This window comes from Engystomops pustulosus, chromosome 1 (genome assembly GCF_040894005.1).
Source record: "Engystomops pustulosus chromosome 1, aEngPut4.maternal, whole genome shotgun sequence".
NCBI classification, from domain to species: domain Eukaryota; kingdom Metazoa; phylum Chordata; class Amphibia; order Anura; family Leptodactylidae; genus Engystomops; species Engystomops pustulosus.
In genome coordinates this window covers 2,518,191-2,538,080 of record NC_092411.1, presented here as the reverse complement: position 1 = coordinate 2,538,080, position 19,890 = coordinate 2,518,191, and the positions used below count along the sequence as shown (strand labels likewise).

The 19,890-nt window shown below is 49.0% G+C and overlaps 1 protein-coding gene across 8 annotated transcripts in view; it reads right to left on the bottom strand.

Moving 5' to 3' along the window:
• CNTFR (ciliary neurotrophic factor receptor) overlaps positions 1-19,890 on the bottom strand; it is a 313,015-nt gene that overhangs the window by 13,504 nt on the left and 279,621 nt on the right. For all 8 annotated transcript variants that reach the window (XM_072132724.1, XM_072132725.1, XM_072132727.1 and 5 more), the window contains 3 exons: positions 19,748-19,865; positions 19,398-19,564; positions 12,143-12,306 (listed from right to left, as the gene is read on the bottom strand). In XM_072132724.1, coding sequence (XP_071988825.1) covers positions 12,143-12,306; positions 19,398-19,564; positions 19,748-19,865 — 449 coding nt within the window. The remainder of the gene's footprint in view (positions 1-12,142; positions 12,307-19,397; positions 19,565-19,747; positions 19,866-19,890) is intronic.

Below are 19,890 nucleotides of genomic sequence, written 5' to 3'. Positions count from 1 at the left end.
TGAACGCCAGGACAACCACGAGAAGGAGAAGCAGTGATCACAGACTACGTGGAAGAGACGAAGAAGGAAGAAGTGGATGAGCGGTAACATGACGGATGGAGATGGTGAACTACATGGAAGAGACGGAGAAGGAAGAAGTGGATGAGTGGTAACGAGATGGATGGAGATGATGGAGATGGTCAACTACATGGAAGAGATGTATAAGGAAGAAATGGATGAGTGGTAACACGACGGATGGAGATGGTGAACTACATGGAAGAGACTGAGAAGGAAGAAATGGATGAGTGGTAAGACGACGGATGGAGATAATGGAAATGGTCAACTACATGGAAGAGACGGAGAAAGAAGAAGTGGATGAGTGGTAACACGACGGATGGAGAACTACATGGAAGAGATGGCGAAGGAAGAAGTGGATGAGCGGTAACACGACGGATGGAGATGATGGAGATGGTGAACTACATGGAAGAGACGGAAGAAGTGGAGGAGCGGTAACACGACGGATGGAGATGGTCAACTACATGGAAGAGATGGAGAAGGAAGAAGTGGTGCAGCGGTAAAAAGATGGATGGAGATGGTCAACTACAAGGAAGAGATGGAGAAGGAAGAAGTGGATGAGTGGTAAGACGACGGATGGAGATAATGGAAATGGTCAACTACATGGAAGAGACGGAGAAAAAAGAAGTGGATGAGTGGTAACACGACGGATGGAGAACTACATGGAAGAGATGGCGAAGGAAGAAGTGGATGAGCGGTAACACGACGGATGGAGATGATGGAGATGGTGAACTACATGGAAGAGACGGAAGAAGTGGAGGAGCGGTAACACGACGGATGGAGATGGTCAACTACATGGAAGAGATGGAGAAGGAAGAAGTGGATGAGTGGTAACACGACGGATGGAGATGATGGAGACATGGAGCAGTCTGAAGACCCAGACACAAGGCAGAAGGTTCTGGAGACGTTTGATGGCTGTGAGGGTCTTGTGAAGTTCCCTGCATTGATATCTCACAACTCCGAGAAGGGATTGTATCCCCCTATGCCACTACCTAATGCCACTTATTTCTGCTCCGCTTAGCACAAGTCTTGGAAACCGTAAATCAAACAACGCTTTTCATTCAACAGGACTTTATCATGGTCAGAGATTAAGCCATTAAAACCCGGTGTCCACAAAGTCCAACTCTTCTTATCGGGGGAAATGATGAGCCCCACAACTTATTAGGAGAGCGGCTACTAGAGAGCATCCTTCAGCCCTCTCTCCCGAGGAGTCTACACAACAGGCTGGAGATTCATGCTTGTCAACATGACGAAGATATCTTGTCCTAGGAAAGCAAACAGACCTTTGGCTGACACCGTCCATATTGTGCTGAGACAAACTGTAAGTGACGGATAAGGAGTCGTAATCTCAGGATCATAAGACTGATAGGACCCAGCTGGGGAGCCGTCTACTGAGATCAGCCAACATGGAGGGAGCCAAGAGACCATACAGATGTCATCTAAGATTAGGGACGGCACAAACAAGTCTCCGGACAGGATACAAACATCATGACATGTGTCACGTATGATATACACGGGGAATTACATGTCTGATACATACCCGATATACACATCGCTATAACGCATGTCCAACACACACTACATGTCTAATACATAGCAGATAAACCACGTCTGATACACGTATAACACACAGTATAACACACACTGCAGACACATAAGAAGGAATATGCCCAATACACAGGTTACATATCACATATACTACATGTCTGATACACACAGGATACAATGTACCCGATAAGCACACAGTATATAACACTTCTAATACACACAGGATACACCACATACATCAGGAGGATGCTACAATTCAATGGGGCTTATTTACTAAGGGTCTGCGGATCGCATTTCCGTCTAACTTCCCAACGTTTTTGGGATTTGCGACGCTGGGACAGGTATTTAGAAGGGGATTGTATTGCACGCGATTGGATTGCGGTGCAGCTGCCGTGTTTCATGTGACCGAAATCGGTGGCCGACAGTCAAACAATCCGACTGATTCGGACTGGGCGCCGGATTTAACATTTTAATTGTGTCGTAAGACAATGCACTTACACGCACCAGGAAGAAGAAGGTGAACTCCGGGGACCTGAGCGGGGAAGTGACACATGCAGGATATCGGACGCACAATCTTAGTGACTCCCCGCACAGCGCATTATACACGGACAATGCACTTACATGCACCAGGAAGAAGAGGGTGAACTCCAGGGACCTGAGCGGGGAAGAGACACATGCAGGATATCAGGCGCAGGATCTTAGTGACTCCCCGCACAGCGCATTATACACGGACAATGCACTTACATGCACCAGGAAGAAGAAGGTGAACTCCGGGGACCTGAGCGGGGAAGAGACACATGCAGGATATCAGGCGCAGGATCTTAGTGACTCCCCGCACAGCGCATTATACACGGACAATGCACTTACATGCACCAGGAAGAAGAAGGTGAACTCCAGGGACCTGAGCGGGGAAGTGACACATGCAGGATATCGGGTGCAGGATCTTAGTGACTCCCTGCACAGCGCATTATACACAGACAATGCACTTACATGCACCAGGAAGAAGAAGGTGAACTCCGGGGACCTGAGCGGGGAAGTGACTCATGCAGGATATCGGACGCACAATCTTAGTGACTCCCCGCACAGCGCATTCTACACGGACAATGCACTTACATGCACCAGGAAGAAGAGGGTGAACTCCAGGGACCTGAGCGGGGAAGAGACACATGCAGGATATCAGGCGCAGGATCTTAGTGACTCCCCGCACAGCGCATTATACACGGACAATGCACTTACATGCACCAGGAAGAAGAAGGTGAACTCCGGGGACCTGAGCGGGGAAGTGACACATGCAGGATATCGGACGCACAATCTTAGTGACTCCCCGCACAGCGCATTATACACGGACAATGCACTTACATGCACCAGGAAGAAGAGGGTGAACTCCAGGGACCTGAGCGGGGAAGAGACACATGCAGGATATCAGGCGCAGGATCTTAGTGACTCCCCGCACAGCGCATTATACACGGACAATGCACTTACATGCACCAGGAAGAAGAAGGTGAACTCCGGGGACCTGAGCGGGGAAGTGACACATGCAGGATATCGGACGCACAATCTTAGTGACTCCCCGCACAGCGCATTATACACGGACAATGCACTTACATGCACCAGGAAGAAGAGGGTGAACTCCAGGGACCTGAGCGGGGAAGAGACACATGCAGGATATCAGGCGCAGGATCTTAGTGACTCCCCGCACAGCGCATTATACACGGACAATGCACTTACATGCACCAGGAAGAAGAAGGTGAACTCCGGGGACCTGAGCGGGGAAGTGACACATGCAGGATATCGGACGCACAATCTTAGTGACTCCCCGCACAGCGCATTATACACGGACAATGCACTTACATGCACCAGGAAGAAGAGGGTGAACTCCAGGGACCTGAGCGGGGAAGAGACACATGCAGGATATCAGGCGCAGGATCTTAGTGACTCCCCGCACAGCGCATTATACACGGACAATGCACTTACATGCACCAGGAAGAAGAAGGTGAACTCCAGGGACCTGAGCGGGGAAGTGACACATGCAGGATATCGGGTGCAGGATCTTAGTGACTCCCTGCACAGCGCATTATACACAGACAATGCACTTACATGCACCAGGAAGAAGAAGGTGAACTCCGGGGACCTGAGCGGGGAAGTGACTCATGCAGGATATCGGACGCACAATCTTAGTGACTCCCCGCACAGCGCATTCTACACGGACAATGCACTTACATGCACCAGGAAGAAGAGGGTGAACTCCAGGGACCTGAGCGGGGAAGAGACACATGCAGGATATCAGGCGCAGGATCTTAGTGACTCCCCGCACAGCGCATTATACACGGACAATGCACTTACATGCACCAGGAAGAAGAAGGTGAACTCCGGGGACCTGAGCGGGGAAGTGACACATGCAGTATATCGGACGCACAATCTTAGTGACTCCCCGCACAGCGCATTATACACGGACAATGCACTTACATGCACCAGGAAGAAGAGGGTGAACTCCAGGGACCTGAGCGGGGAAGAGACACATGCAGGATATCAGGCGCAGGATCTTAGTGACTCCCCGCACAGCGCATTATACACGGACAATGCACTTACATGCACCAGGAAGAAGAAGGTGAACTCCAGGGACCTGAGCGGGGAAGTGACACATGCAGGATATCGGGTGCAGGATCTTAGTGACTCCCTGCACAGCGCATTATACACAGACAATGCACTTACATGCACCAGGAAGAAGAAGGTGAACTCCGGGGACCTGAGCGGGGAAGTGACTCATGCAGGATATCGGGGGCAGGATCTTAGTGACTCCCCGCACAGCGCATTATACACGGACAATGCACTTACATGCACCAGGAAGAAGAAGGTGAACTCCGGGGACCTGAGCGGGGAAGTGACTCATGCAGGATATCGGGGGCAGGATCTTAGTGACTCCCCGCACAGCGCATTATACACGGACAATGCACTTACATGCACCAGGAAGAAGAAGGTGAACTCCGGGGACCTGAGCGGGGAAGTGACTCATGCAGGATATCGGACGCACAATCTTAGTGACTCCCCGCACAGCGCATTCTACACGGACAATGCACTTACATGCACCAGGAAGAGGAAGGTGAACTCCAGGGACCTGAGCGGGGAAGCGACACATGCAGGATATCGGGTGCAGGATCTTAGTGACTCCCCGCACAGCGCATTATACACGGACAATGCACTTACATGCACCAGGAAGAAGAAGGTGAACTCCGGGGACCTGAGCGGGGAAGTGACTCATGCAGGATATCGGACGCACAATCTTAGTGACTCCCCGCACAGCGCATTCTACACGGACAATGCACTTACATGCACCAGGAAGAAGAAGGTGAACTCCAGGGACCTGAGCGGGGAAGCGACACATGCAGGATATCGGGTGCAGGATCTTAGTGACTCCCCGCACAGCGCATTATACACGGACAATGCACTTACATGCACCAGGAAGAAGAGGGTGAACTCCAGGGACCTGAGCGGGGAAGCGACACATGCAGGATATCGGGTGCAGGATCTTAGTGACTCCGCGCACAGCACATTATACACGGACAATGCACTTACATGCACCAGGAAGAAGGTGAACTCCAGGGACCTGAGCGGGGAAGCGACACATGCAGGATATCGGGCGCACGATCTTAGTGAATCGCATGCGTTTGCAACAAATAAGGAGAGATTTGCCTAATTAAACAGCATTTACAAAATGCAACCGATAACTCATTAACACACATGTTAACATTGTGTTAATGTATGCGTTTATTAATGCAATGTTAATGCAAATGTTAACCGCTGTTTAATCAGGCGATTCTCTCTTCAGCTCTTGCAATGCGTTTTTAAACATATGTGTCAAACACAACATGTGGCTGCACCCTCAGAGCCTGATGGGGGGCGATTAATCCCCCTCCACCTGCGGATCATGGAGCCATCATACATTGATGATGATGATGGATGAAGTTCTCGAGTCATTTGTGGGGCTTTTATCTCGGGGTGAATGGAGGGGATTACAGATCAGTCATGTAATGAGGGGTGTCTGGCGGGATGATGGGCGCCTCCCACATCTGAAGTGTCGGCACATTGTGTCATTATCATGTAGATTATCATGTTGCGCTAATTGTGGGGTCTCGTCCCCCTTCCAGAGATGACGGCTCAATAATGGGGGGTATTTTTCGGAAAATGCTCCTGTCAATCATAGGCTCTGCAGCTGCAATGAGGGGAGACACTGGGAATAGGGGGGCTCTGCATAATAATGGAGGCAGCTGCGGATAATGATGGAGACGCCGGATTCAGAAGACGCAAAAGTCACCAAATTAGTGGAACACAAATTTGTTAAAAGATCACAATGTGAAGCACAGCTCCGGTCTACGAGGAGTTAACAGCGGAGTGTAATACATAGTGGCGGCTATGACACCACAAGGTCACATATAACGGATCCTGCGCCGCCGTCTCCAGATGTTCTGATCCTTATTTTTTCCACTTTACCTGAAGGTAAAATCTGCCTGATGACAAACAGACCCCAAATTATCAAGTGAGGGGCGAAGATTTATCACCTCTCTTATAGTACAGATTACATCACATTAGGGGCCCGGACACAAAGGGGGCGCAGCAGGCGAGGCTCTGATGTAAACCAGCCGCAGCGCCCCCACATCTGCAGCACCTCAGACCCCACGTAACCCCCCATGTAACATTCATCGATTCCATTATTATCCATATCCTGTAGATTTCATTTTCACCACTAGATGGCAGCTGAACTCTCTTCTCACTTTACAGCCTGCTGAAAAAATTACTATGTGAGGGATGAAGCAGGAATCTTCAGTTTTCTGTGGATCTCCTGATTTCTGGAGGAAATAGTCTACACCCTATGGAGCTGCCACTGGACGACATGGCGCCTGCCCCCGGCTCCTTCATTATATAGAATCCACATGGAAGCTGTCAGCACGGGGCCATCACTCCTCACCCTCCTCCTATATCTGCCCCAGGAAGTGACACTCCTCATGGCGGTGACATGGCTGCACCTCCTGCATGTGGTCTCCATGTGGAGGGTCAGCCGCCTGACAAGAAATGCTGGACCCATTACTCACTCCCAGTATATAGTATCAATCCCAGTATACAGTACCACTCCCAGTACAGTATTATTCCCAGTATAAAATATTCCAGGAAGTTAAGGTCCCGGATCTGTATGTTGAGTGGTTATGGTCTGGGGTCTGTATGTTATGGTTTGGGGTTACGGTCTGGGGTCCGTATGTGGAGCGGTTATGGTCTGAGGTCAGTATGTGGAGTGTTTGTGGTCTGTACATGGAGAGGTTGTGGTCTGGGGTCTGTATGTGGAGTGGTCTGGGGTCTGTACGTGGAGAGGTTGTGGTTTGGGGTCTGTATGTGGAGAGGTTGTGGTCTGGGGTCTGTATGTGGAGAGGTTGTGGTCTGGGGTCTGTATGTGGAGAGGTTGTGGTCTGGGGTCTGTATGTGGAGAGGTTGTGGTCTGGGGTGTGTATGTGGAGAGGTTGTGGTCTGAGGTCAGTATGTGGAGTGTTTGTGGTCTGTACATGGAGAGGTTGTGGTCTGGGGTCTGTATGTGGAGTGGTCTGGGGTCTGTACGTGGAGAGGTTGTGGTTTGGGGTCTGTATGTGGAGAGGTTGTGGTCTGGGGTGTGTATGTGGAGAGGTTGTGGTCTGGGGTGTGTATGTGGAGAGGTTGTGGTCTGGGGTGTGTATGTGGAGAGGTTGTGGTCTGGGGTGTGTATGTGGAGAGGTTGTGGTCTGGGGTGTGTATGTGGAGAGGTTGTGGTCTGTACATGGAGAGGTTGTGGTCTGGGGTCTGTATGTGGAGTGGTCTGGGGTCTGTACATGGAGAGGTTGTGGTCTGGGGTCTGTATGGAGAGGTTATGCTCATCTCTATCTATCCTTGTCCTGCTGTTGTGTCCTCTGTCCATCCTGCTCTCTCGGGGGATGTAGCGGGTTATGTGGTATATGAGGGCCGGTGCGGAGCTGTAATACACAGATAAGCGATGTGATAGGACGAGTCTCTTTGTGGCGCTTGTCGGGATAGAGATTGGATTCTTTGTGCGGAGGATGATCTTCCATTGTCTGCAGCGAGGACGAGGCCTCACAATAGAGCCGACGTCTGCAGCAAAGTGCAGGAATAATGGGGGACGACTGAGACGTCTGATCCAAGACTCGTATTGTCACAGCCCCATTATACCTGTCTATAGGACAGCCGTGTGCTATATACCGTACGTGTCTATAGGACAGCCGTGTGCTATATACTGTATGTGTCTATAGGACAGCCGTGTGCTATATACCGTACGTGTCTATAGGACAACCGTGTGCTATATACCGTACCTGCCTATAGGACAGCCGTGTGCTATATACCGTACCTGTCTATAGGACATCCGTGTGCTATATACCGTACCTGTCTATAGGACATCCGTGTGCTATATACCGTACCTGTCTATAGGACATCCGTGTGCTATATACCGTACCTGTCTACAGGACAGCCGTGTGCTATATACCGTACCTGTCTACAGGACAGCCGTGTGCTATATACCGTACCTGTCTATAGGACAGCCGTGTGCTATATACCGTACCTGTCTATAGGACAGCCGTGTGCTATATACCGTACCTGTCTATAGGACAGCCGTGTGCTATATACCGTACCTGTCTATAGGACAGCCGTGTGCTATATACCGTACCTGCCTATAGGACAGCCGTCTGCTATATACCGTACCTGCCTATAGGACAGCCGTCTGCTATATACCGTACCTGCCTATAGGACAGCCGTGTGCTATATACCATACGTGCCTATAGGACAGCCGTGTGCTATATACCGTACCTGCCTATAGGACAGCCGTGTGCTATATACCGTACCTGCCTATAGGACAGCCGTGTGCTATATACCGTACCTGCCTATAGGACAGCCGTGTGCTATATACCGTACCTGCCTATAGGACAGCCGTGTGCTATATACCGTACCTGCCTATAGGACAGCCGTGTGCTATATACCGTACCTGCCTATAGGACAGCCGTGTGCTATATACCGTACCTGCCTATAGGACAGCCGTGTGCTATATACCGTACCTGCCTATAGGACAGCCGTGTGCTATATACCGTACCTGCCTATAGGACAGCCGTGTGCTATATACCGTACCTGCCTATAGGACAGCCGTGTGCTATATACAGTACCTGCCTATAGGACAGCCGTGTGCTATATACCGTACCTGCCTATAGGACAGCCGTGTGCTATATACCGTACCTGCCTATAGGACAGCCGTGTGCTATATACCGTACGTGCCTATAGGACAGCCGTCTGCTATATACCGTACGTGCCTATAGGACAGCCGTCTGCTATATACCGTACGTGCCTATAGGACAGCCGTCTGCTATATACCGTACGTGCCTAAAGGACAGCCGTGTGCTATATACCGTACACAATGCCACCCCCCGTCATTGCTTGTGTCCCAGAGATCGGGGTCTAAAGCAATTCCGGGATCTGGTCTGGGGTCTTAAAAAGATCCAAAGAGAAGATCCAAGGCACAAACCAAAACTGTGCCGCAGAAGAAGACAAGAGAAGACGCCCTGTAATGTGCGCTGTGGATGGACAGTCTGCAGGGGGCTGATACTACATCACACCCCAATGACATCACATCAGATGACATCACACCCCAATGACATCACATCAGATGACATCACACCCCAATGACATCACATCAGATGACATCACACCCCAATGACATCACATCAGATGACATCACACCCCAATGACATCACATCAGATGACATCACAGCCCAACGACATCACATCAGATGACATCACAGCCCAACAACATCACATCAGATGACATCACAGCCCAACAACATCAGATGACATCACAGCCCAACAACATCAGATGACATCACAGCCCAACAACATCAGATGACATCACAGCCCAACAACATCAGATGACATCACACCCCAACAGCATCAGATGACATCACACCCCAACAGCATCAGATGACATCACACCCCAAAAACATCACATCAGATGACATCACACCCCAATGACATCACATCAGATGATATCACACCCCAATGACATCACATCAGATGATATCACACCCCAACAACATCAGATGACATCACACCCGAATGAGATCAGATGACATCACACCCCAAAAACATCACATCAGATGACATCACACCCCAACAACATCAGATGACATCGCACCCCAATGACATCAGATGACATCACAGGGAGAGCATGCATGGGTTACTGTGTTCCAGTCTGATCCATTGTACTGGACCCTGTGACTGATGGCTGCTGGCACCTGCATCAAAGGCCGAGGACTGGGAGACGAGAGAAATCAAAGGGGTTTTCATGAGTCTCTCTTGGCGGTGACCCCCGGCCCCTCCTCCGCTTTCTCTTTCAGTGCTAATGGCCCGGGACATTGATTTCCCATTAATAAGAGACCCGATGCGAGCGATGGAGGGGGCCGCAGGCAGATGAACAAAGAGGAGCTGAAAGAATGGAGGAAACATCAGAGGAGCCGGGTGCCATCTAATCCTCTGCTGTGCCCCTCCAGGCCCACAATGTCTGCTCTATAGGGGGCAGCACAGACCACACACAGAGGTGACCGTACCCCATAGACACGACCACATCATTACACAACACCACTGGAAGCTTTCTGAGCCACAGGTCCATCTACATCCAACAGATCGGGGAGCCTCGAGGTGGGACCCCAGACACTAGAAAATAATCCAAACCGGGTTTATTCTTACAGATGCTCAAGGGAGTATAATAAATGGAGTATAGTAGGTGATATCCGAGGTATAGGAGGTGGTAAATGGGGTATAATGATGGTATATGGGGTACAGTAGGTGATATACAGGATATAATGGCAGTGTATGGGGTACAGGAGGTGGTATATGGGGTACAGGAGGTGGTATATAAGGTATAATGGTGGTATATGGGGTACAGGAGGTGGTAAATAAGGTATAATGGTGGTATATGGGGTGTAGGAGCTGGTATATGGGATATAATGTTGGTATGTGGAGTATAATGGTGGTACAGGAGGTGGTATATTGAGTGTAATATTGGTATATTGGGTAAAAGCGCAGGTGGTGGAGGTATGCGGGCACAATGTCCTGGGCGCCTCGTCCTCTCCTCCGGTTGCTGAGTCAGATCAGGCCGTGTAATGCATCTGCCATCGATCGCAACCCATGGATCCTGCATATTAATGCTGCCTCATCCCTCGTTTCCTCCGCTCTGCCTCGTCCTAATTGACATTGCTAGAATTAAGTGCAGGAGCTTAGTGTCAGGTCCTGGAGCAGCCGGGTAATTAGAGAATGTGCAAGGGCAGCATGCCAGGGCTGGAGAGCCGGATATCGCAGTCCCGCCAGGGGGAGATGTCCAGATGTGTCACCAGCAAGAGGCTAGCCCGCCGTCCCTACAGCTGGCCCTGACCTTGAGGAGCCAACTGGGGAAGTGGCTGGCACCGGGCGACATCATGTGATGCCATACACCGCATGATATGATTAACACTGAGCTAACAAAAACCACATGGGGGCGCTCTAATGTCATAGCAGGTAGTAAATATGTAGGACCCCAAATCTGAGATCAATTCAATATCATTTAAAGGCAACCTTTAAAGGGAGGCTCTGATTTCTTAATAATTTTAATCAAGTCAGATGTGATTATACACACAGATCGATGCCCGGATTCTGCTGCTCGCCCTTTACTTTCCAGAGTTATAGAATTTACTATTCTCAGCTACTTGACAGAAATCCTCCTCTGCAGCAGAGAAGTGGGCGGAGTCTAACTTATTCTGGTCTGTGCCCTGAGCAGAGTCAATTATAAGCTGCCCTCAAAACCCATGATGCCTTTCACGCTCTTATTCAGATTGTTTATTATTCTATGCATCCCCCCGCCCCCGGCTAATTTTAAAATATCTCTCAGACAACCCCTTTAACCCTTAGTGCTCACACAGGAGAGACTATAAACTTCATGTAACTATTTAATTGCTGGTTTGAACTACGTTTTCCATACTCCTCCATGTGACGAACACTGCCAGGCTAGTCAGGAAAGTGATAGGGAACAGGAGGGCCCTTCTAACTTATTATTCTTTGTAGGAGATTTCTGCATCTACAGATCTGCACAGACACAGCTCTCCTGCTAGCTACACACGTGATGTAGAGATGGATGGAACGAGTCAGCTCTGAGTCGGCTCTTGCAGGAGAACCACAGAAGTCGGATCTGCCGTGAGAGCCGAAGGTCCACTTAGCTCCACCTGGAATTGGTAGCCCCACCCTTGTAATGTGGCCACGCCCCTTTAAACTGACCATTTTGGGTTAAAAGTGCAGTGTGGATGGGTGGCTGTCTGAAAACTGGAGCCAGAAGAGTGGGATCTGTATAGGGAGAAGAGTCGGATCTGTATAGGGAGCTGAGTCACTGGGAGCAGATCAGTGAAAAGCGCTAGGTGCACAGCAGTGTGAGGAGCTACAATTCTGAGATATGAGTCCATGCTGCTACATATAGATAGATGGGATCAGGCTCTGTACTCACATGCTGCCATTGATCTAGGATGAGTGGTCGATATCGCAGGAAGAATTTGAGTGGGAATGACTCGGGGTCCGGCCAGCTGTTTGGTATCTGCCAGGTGACCTCCAGCCGCCGGGGGTTTTTATGGACCGGCTTTGCCAGGACATTTTCTGGGGGGTCCGGCTTCACTGTGGATGAGAAAAAACAAGTTAAAGCCTTCACCATTAAAGAGCTATCCAAAAATGGAGTAAAATGAAAGATTCTAAAACAGGAAGTGCGTCCCCTGACTGTGCCCCCCCCCACAGGTCACCACAGCCGCAACGCACAAGGAATATTCTGGGAGTGACAGCAAAGTCTAGATATAAGGTAACAAGCCAAAAATCACATCCAACAGCAGATGAACAAACAAGACGCCAGAGCCCCTGCAGATACACTAATGACACCTACTAAAGAGCACGACCCCCCCCCCCCCCTGATATACATCACTGGTAACAGGTCATTTATACCAACCACAAACCATCACTACTCCATCTCATGTATCAGGGGTCATTCACTGGGGGACATGTGTCACAGAGGTCATTCACTGGGGACATGAGGTCATTCACTGGGGACATGTGTCACAGAGGTCATTCACTGGGGACATGAGGTCATTCACTGGGGGACATGTGTCACAGAGGTCATTCACTGGGGGACATGTGTCACAGAGGTCATTCACTGGGGACATGTGTCAGAGAGGTCATTCACTGGGGGACGTGTGTCACAGAGGTCATTCATTGGGGGACGTGTGTCACAGAGGTCATTCACTGGGGGACATGTGTCAGAGAGGTCATTCACTGGGGGACGTGTGTCACAGAGGTCATTCACTAGGGGACGTGTGTCACAGAGGTCATTCACTGGGGGACATGTGTCACAGAGGTCATTCACTGGGGGACATGTGTGTCACAGAGGTCATTCACTGGGGGACATGTGTGTCACAGAGGTCATTCACTGGGGCACATGTGTCACTGAGGTCATTCACTGGGGGAGATGTGTCACAGAGGTCATTCACTGGGGACATGTGTCACAGAGGTCATTCACTGGGGACATGTGTCACAGAGGTCATTCACTGGGGGACATGTGTGTCACAGAGGTCATTCACGGGGAGATGTGTCACAGAGGTCATTCACTGGGGGAGATGTGTCACAGAGGTCATTCACTGGGGACATGAGGTCATTCACTGGGGACATGTGTCACAGAGGTCATTCACTGGGGACATGTGTCACAGAGGTCATTCACTGGGGACATGTGTCACAGAGGTCATTCACTGGGGACATGTGTCACAGAGGTCATTCACTGGGGACATGTGTCACAGAGGTCATTCACTGGGGACATGTGTCACAGAGGTCATTCACTGGGGACATGCATCTTTAGTTCTCATTTTTGAAATGTTTCACGGCGACTTTTGCTGTTGTTTTTCCGGTGCACCTTGTGCCTTATGTATCTTTGTTTTCCAGACGTTCCGTGCGACTTTTCACTTATGCATCACTTTTTTGCTTATTTGGGCAACTTTTTAGGCGCAAATCTGCACCTGATCCAGGGCAGATACAAAGGAAGTATTTTTTTCATGGACCCCGTTTTATCATGTAAATAGAAATTTTGTATAGTGACCTGTTTTTTTTTTTAATTCTTAAATTTTTACATTTACATTTTTTTTTCATTTATTGGTTACTTCTAAGGGTGCAGTCAAACATTGCGTTTTAATTGCGTGTTGAAACACAGTACATATTCCCCCTATGTACGGGAATATAACTACTATAATACTGCCCCCTATGTACAAGAATATATCTACTATAATACTGCCCCCTATGTACAGGAATATAACTACTATAATACTGCCTCCTATGTACAAGAATATAACTACTATAATACTGCCCCCTATGTACAAGAATATAACTACTATAATACTGCCCCCTATGTACAAGAATATAACTACTATAATACTGCCCCCTATGTACAGGAATATAACTACTATAATACTGCCCCCTATATACAGGAATATCACTACTATCATACTGCCCCCTATGTACAGGAATATAACTACTGTAATACTACCCCCTATGTACAGGAATATAACTACTATAATACTGCCCCCTATGTACAAGAATATAACTACTATAATACTGCCCCTATGTACAAGAATATAACTACTATAATACTGCCCCCTATGTACAAGAATATAACTACTATAATACTGCCCCCTATGTACAAGAATATAACTACTATAATACTGCCCCCTAAGTACAGCAATATAACTACTATAATACTGCCCCCTATGTACAAGAATATAACTACTATAATACTGCCCCCTATGTACAGGAATATAACTACTATAATACTACCCCCTATGTACAAGAATATAACTACTATATTACTGCCCCTATGTGCAGGAATATAACTACTATAATACCGCCCCCTATGTACAAGAATATAACTACTATAATACCGCCCCCTATGTACAAGAATATAACTACTATAATACTGCCCCCTATGTACAGGAATATCACTACTATCATACTGCCCCCTATGTACAGGAATATAACTACTGTAATACTACCGCCTATGTACAAGAATATAACTACTATAATACTGCCCCTATGTACAAGAATATAACTACTATAATACTGCCCCCTGTGTACAGGAATATAACTACTATAATACTGCCCCCTATGTACAGGAATATAACTACTATAATACTGCCCCCTATGTACAGTAATATAACTACTATAATACTGCCCCCTATGTACAGGAATATAACTACTATAATACTGCCCCCTATGCACAGGAATATAACTACTATAATACTGCCCCCCTATGTACAAGAATATAACTACTATAATACTGCCCCCTATGTACAGGAATATAACTACTATAATACTGCCCCCTATGTACAGGAATATAACTACTATAATACTGCCCCATATGCACAAGAATATAACTACTATAATACTGCCCCCTATGTACAAGAATATAACTACTATAATACTGCTCCCTATGTACAAGAATATAACTACTATAATACTGCCCCATATGTACAAGAATATAACTACTATAATACTGCCCCCTATGTACAAGAATATAACTACTATAATACTGCCCCCTATGTACAAGAATATAACTACTATAATACTGCCCCCTATGTACAAGAATATAACTACTATAATACTGCCCCCTATGTACAGGAATATAACTACTATAATACTGCCCCCTATGTACAAGAATATAACTACTATAATACTGCCCCCTATGTACAGGGATATAACTACTATAATACTGCCCCCTATGTACAGGGATATAACTACTATAATACTGCCCCCTATGTACAGGAATATAACTACTATAATACTGCCCCCTATGTACAGGGATATAACTACTATAATACTGCCCCCTATGTACAGGAATATAACTACTATAATACTGCCCCCTATGTACAGGAATATAACTACTATAATACTGCCCCCTATGTACAGGAATATAACTACTATAATACTGCCCCCTATGTACAGGGATATGTGTACTATCCTAGTGTGGGGCTTGGTTTTCCCCTGGGGATGTTGGGGTTAAGTCCTGCTCCTCCTGAGGTCTTGCAGTGGAGCAGGGGTTGGCGGTATAGTTGGGGAGTGTGGTGGAGGATGTCAGTGAGGCGCAGCGGTTTCACAGCCAGGTTCACATCTTCCGCTTCCCATGTCTTTTCAATTTAATTAGTTTTATTGGCGCCGCGGTCACATGTGCTGCCAGACGAGCACAAAGCCAATGTAATTATAAGAACTGTGGATTGTGTGGATGAGCGGTGACATCAGGATGCCTCCGGGGGGCGCTCACGCTCATGAGCAGCTCTCACTGTCATCCCACTATGTGATGCAGGAGGCTGAGATTGATCTGGACTCGTCTCAAGGCCGAGCAGCGGCGTTCAGATTACACAGATTTTTCACAATTTTGAGTGTTTGCAGCACAGAGTATTTCAGGAGAGGAGCCACATGATGGCAGCCGCTGGGAGGACAGAGGAGAGGATTGTGATGGCTGAGCAGAAGGTGACACAGGACATTATATTACTCCAGTATACATCCAACAAAAGGACATGAGACCTACAGAGATGAGTAATCCTATCTCACACTGCTGTGCTCTGTGCTGGCAGTGCTACTAACAGTCCCTGGACAGATGTGTAATCAGACCCTCACGTAGGTTTTGAGTAGCAGCCGGACTTCTGAAATATGGATTAATATTCCAGGATTGTAGCTTCTTCAAGCATGTCCTAACGCTGCTGTGCTCTAAGGGGCATGTCCTAACGCTGCTGTGCTCTAAGGGGCGTGTCCTGACGCTGCTGTGCTCTAAGGGGCGTGTCCTAATGCTGCTGTGCTCTAAGGGGCGTGTCCTAATGCTGCTGTGCTCTAAGGGGCGTGTCCTAACACTGCTGTGCTCTAAGGGGTGTGTCCTAACACTGCTGTGCTCTGCTAGCATGTCCTAACGCTGCTGTGCTCTAAGGGGCGTGTCCTAACGCTGCTGTGCTCTAAGGGGCGTGTCCTAACGCTGCTGTGCTCTAAGGGGCGTGTCCTAACGCTGCTGTGCTCTAAGGGGCATGTCCTAACGCTGCTGTGCTCTAAGGGGCATGTCCTAACGCTGCTGATACAGTTGCAGAGCAGGATGGAGGGGCTCAGGGCACAGCACAGAGGACACTGCAGTGTGAGATCATGCCCCCCAGTGCACATGTAATGTCCTGGAGTTGGGCCATTACTAAATTAACTTGGTTGGGTCTGGCCTTCCCATTGGTCCCAGGAAGATGTTGGGTGTCTTCCTACTGGCCCAGACTCACAAGCTCCAGCCGCTCTGCCCTCTATATTATTATATTGATTGCTATATCCCACTTATAATACAACATGACCAACAAGTGGCAGAAATCAGGAGACATATATTTCCCCGAAATCTGAATTGTTCTTTAAGGACTTTCTTGTACTCTGAGGGTTGTTCTGTATCTCTATTGATGTCTGCAGAACTTGTTACATTTGTAGAAACCGTAGTCATTGTCTGGTCTTCCCAGGACTGTAGCTGTAATCAGGACCAGGTTAGTTTATTCTCCCCCCTATCAGGAGGTCTAAAGAACTTTAGCGGGGTCAAAGTTCATATATCCCTAGCACCAAAGTCAGATAAACCAAAAATTGAACCACTGAAAAGAAATTGTATCTCAGCCGTTCTTGTAGGCTGTCAATGTGAAGCGCGGAAAAGACGTCGGTCCGGGACCCGGGTACAAGCACACAAAATCCAAAGAGGTAGAAATCCAGCTCCCAGGTATAATCATGTTATAATCATTCATAATATTAAAAGCAGAATTCCAGGTGCGGTATGTAAGGTGTCAACAGAAGATGATGCGTTTGGGACCGCGCAGGAGGGAGGCTCATCTTCTGTTCACACCTTACACACCGCACCTGGAATTCTGCTTTTAATATTATGAATGATTATAACATGATTATACCTGGGAGCTGGATTTCTACCTCTTTGGATGTTGTGAACCAAATTCAGTTTCCCATGCAGCAGAGCCAGCTTGGCTCCTCTACAGAGAGGACATCGATTCCTGGGCTGAGGTATAACACACCACAAGCAGCTGCTCTGGAGGATAGGATACTGTGGCCAGCCTGTTCTTCACAATTAACCAAACTTTCTATTTTTCTTAGCTTCACCCTGTTGGTCCATGGCAGGGGTGGATGAGGCCTACCCTAGGACATGAAGCTACCAGGACAAAAGCTTTAGGCCACAGCCACTCCAGTCTTAGCCTACAAGATTCCCTCCGCCAACATCTGCACCCATTTACATACATGCTCCTTGTCAGCCCCACTGGTGTGTGTTGCACACAGTAGTGTGAGGATACAACCCCAGTGCACAGCAGTGTGAGGATACAACCCCAGTGCACAGCAGTGTGAGGATACAACCCCAGTGCACAGCAGTGTGAGGATACAACCCCAGTGCACAGCAGTGTGAGGATACAACCCCAGTGCACAGCAGTGTGAGGATACAACCCCAGTGCACAGCAGTGTGAGGATACAACCCCAGTGCACAGCAGTGTGAGGATACAACCCCAGTGCACAGCAGTGTGAGGATACAACCCCAGTGCACAGCAGTGTGAAGATACGCCCTGCAGTGCACAGCAGTGTGAAGATACGCCTTGCAGTGCACAGCAGTGTGAAGATACGCCTTGCAGTGCACAGCAGTGTGAGGATACGCCCCCCCAGTGCACAGCAGTGTGAGGATACGCCTCCCTGTGCACAGCAGTGAGAGGATACGACCCCCAGTGCACAGCAGTGTGAGGATACGACCCCCAGTGCACAGCAGTGTGAGGATACGACCCCCAGCGCACAGCAGTGTGAGGATACGACCCCCAATGCACAGCAGTGTGAGGATACGACCCCCAATGCACAGCAGTGTGAGGATACGACCCCCAATGCACAGCAGTGCGACGACACGCCCCCCAGTGCACAGCAGTGTGAGGACACGCCCCCAGTGCACAGCAGTGTGAGGACACACCCCCAGTGCACAGCAGTGTGAGGACACGCCCCCAGTGCACAGCAGTGTGAGGACACACCCCCAGTGCACAGCAGTGAGAGGATACGCCTCCCAGTGCACAGCAGTGAGAGGATACGTCCCCCAGTGCACAGCAGTGAGAGGATATGACCCCCAGTGCACAACAGTGAGAGGATACGACCCCCAGTGCATAGCAGTGAGAAGATACGACCCCCAGTGCATACGACCCCCAGTGCATAGCAGTGTGAGGATACGACCCCCAGTGCATACGACCCCCAGTGCATAACAGTGTGAGGACCCGCCCCCCCAGTGCATAACAGTGTGAGGACCCACCCCCCAGTGCATACGACCCCCAGTGCATAGCAGTGTGAGGATATGACCCCCAGTGCATACGACCCCCAGTGCATAGCAGTGTGAGGATATGACCCCCAGTGCATACGACCCCCAGTGCATAGCAGTGTGAGGATACGACCCCCAGTGCATAGCAGTGAGAGGACACCCCCCCCTAGTGCACAGCAGTGTGAGGATACCCCCCCTAGTGCACAGCAGTGTGAGGATACACCCTTTCCCAGTGCACTTGGAGATGTTACAACTCTGGGATATAAATCCATACTCCAGCGGATGACCTGTGATTTTATTATATCAGGGCCTGATGTCTGAGAGACCCCTGGCTTAGTGTTCTGCACGGCACATGTTGGGGGCACAGTTTTGGGGTCAGTCAGTGACATGTTACCTATTGAGAACTCGTCGAAGTTGATGGAGGCAGAGCTGTTGCCCAGGGCGTTGGTGGCCACGACGGTCACTTCATACTTCACGGTGGAGAAGAGGCGGCTGTACTTGATGTGACAGCGGTTTTTGGGGAAGGGATCCCTCTCACAGTAGAGATGTGTGGAGCCGTGCCTGAAAATACAAGGAGAGGTTCATCACCCCAAAACATTGGAGGGGAGCATCACCCCCATTATCCCACAGCCATGTGTGCTGCACCATGCCGATACAGCTGTAGGATGATGGGGGTGATAGACCCAGAGTAAAACCACTCAAGATGCAAATAGTGATTGGGGGGGGGGGGGGGGGGGTACATACTTAACAGTGATGTTGAAGTAGTTGGGGATGTAGGTGGGACTTGGCAGGTGCCAGCTGCAGTAGAACGAAGCGGGATAGTTATTGGACCTGCACATCAGCACCGGCTCCTTGGGAGGGTCTATAAGGAGGAGGGAGAAGAGAAG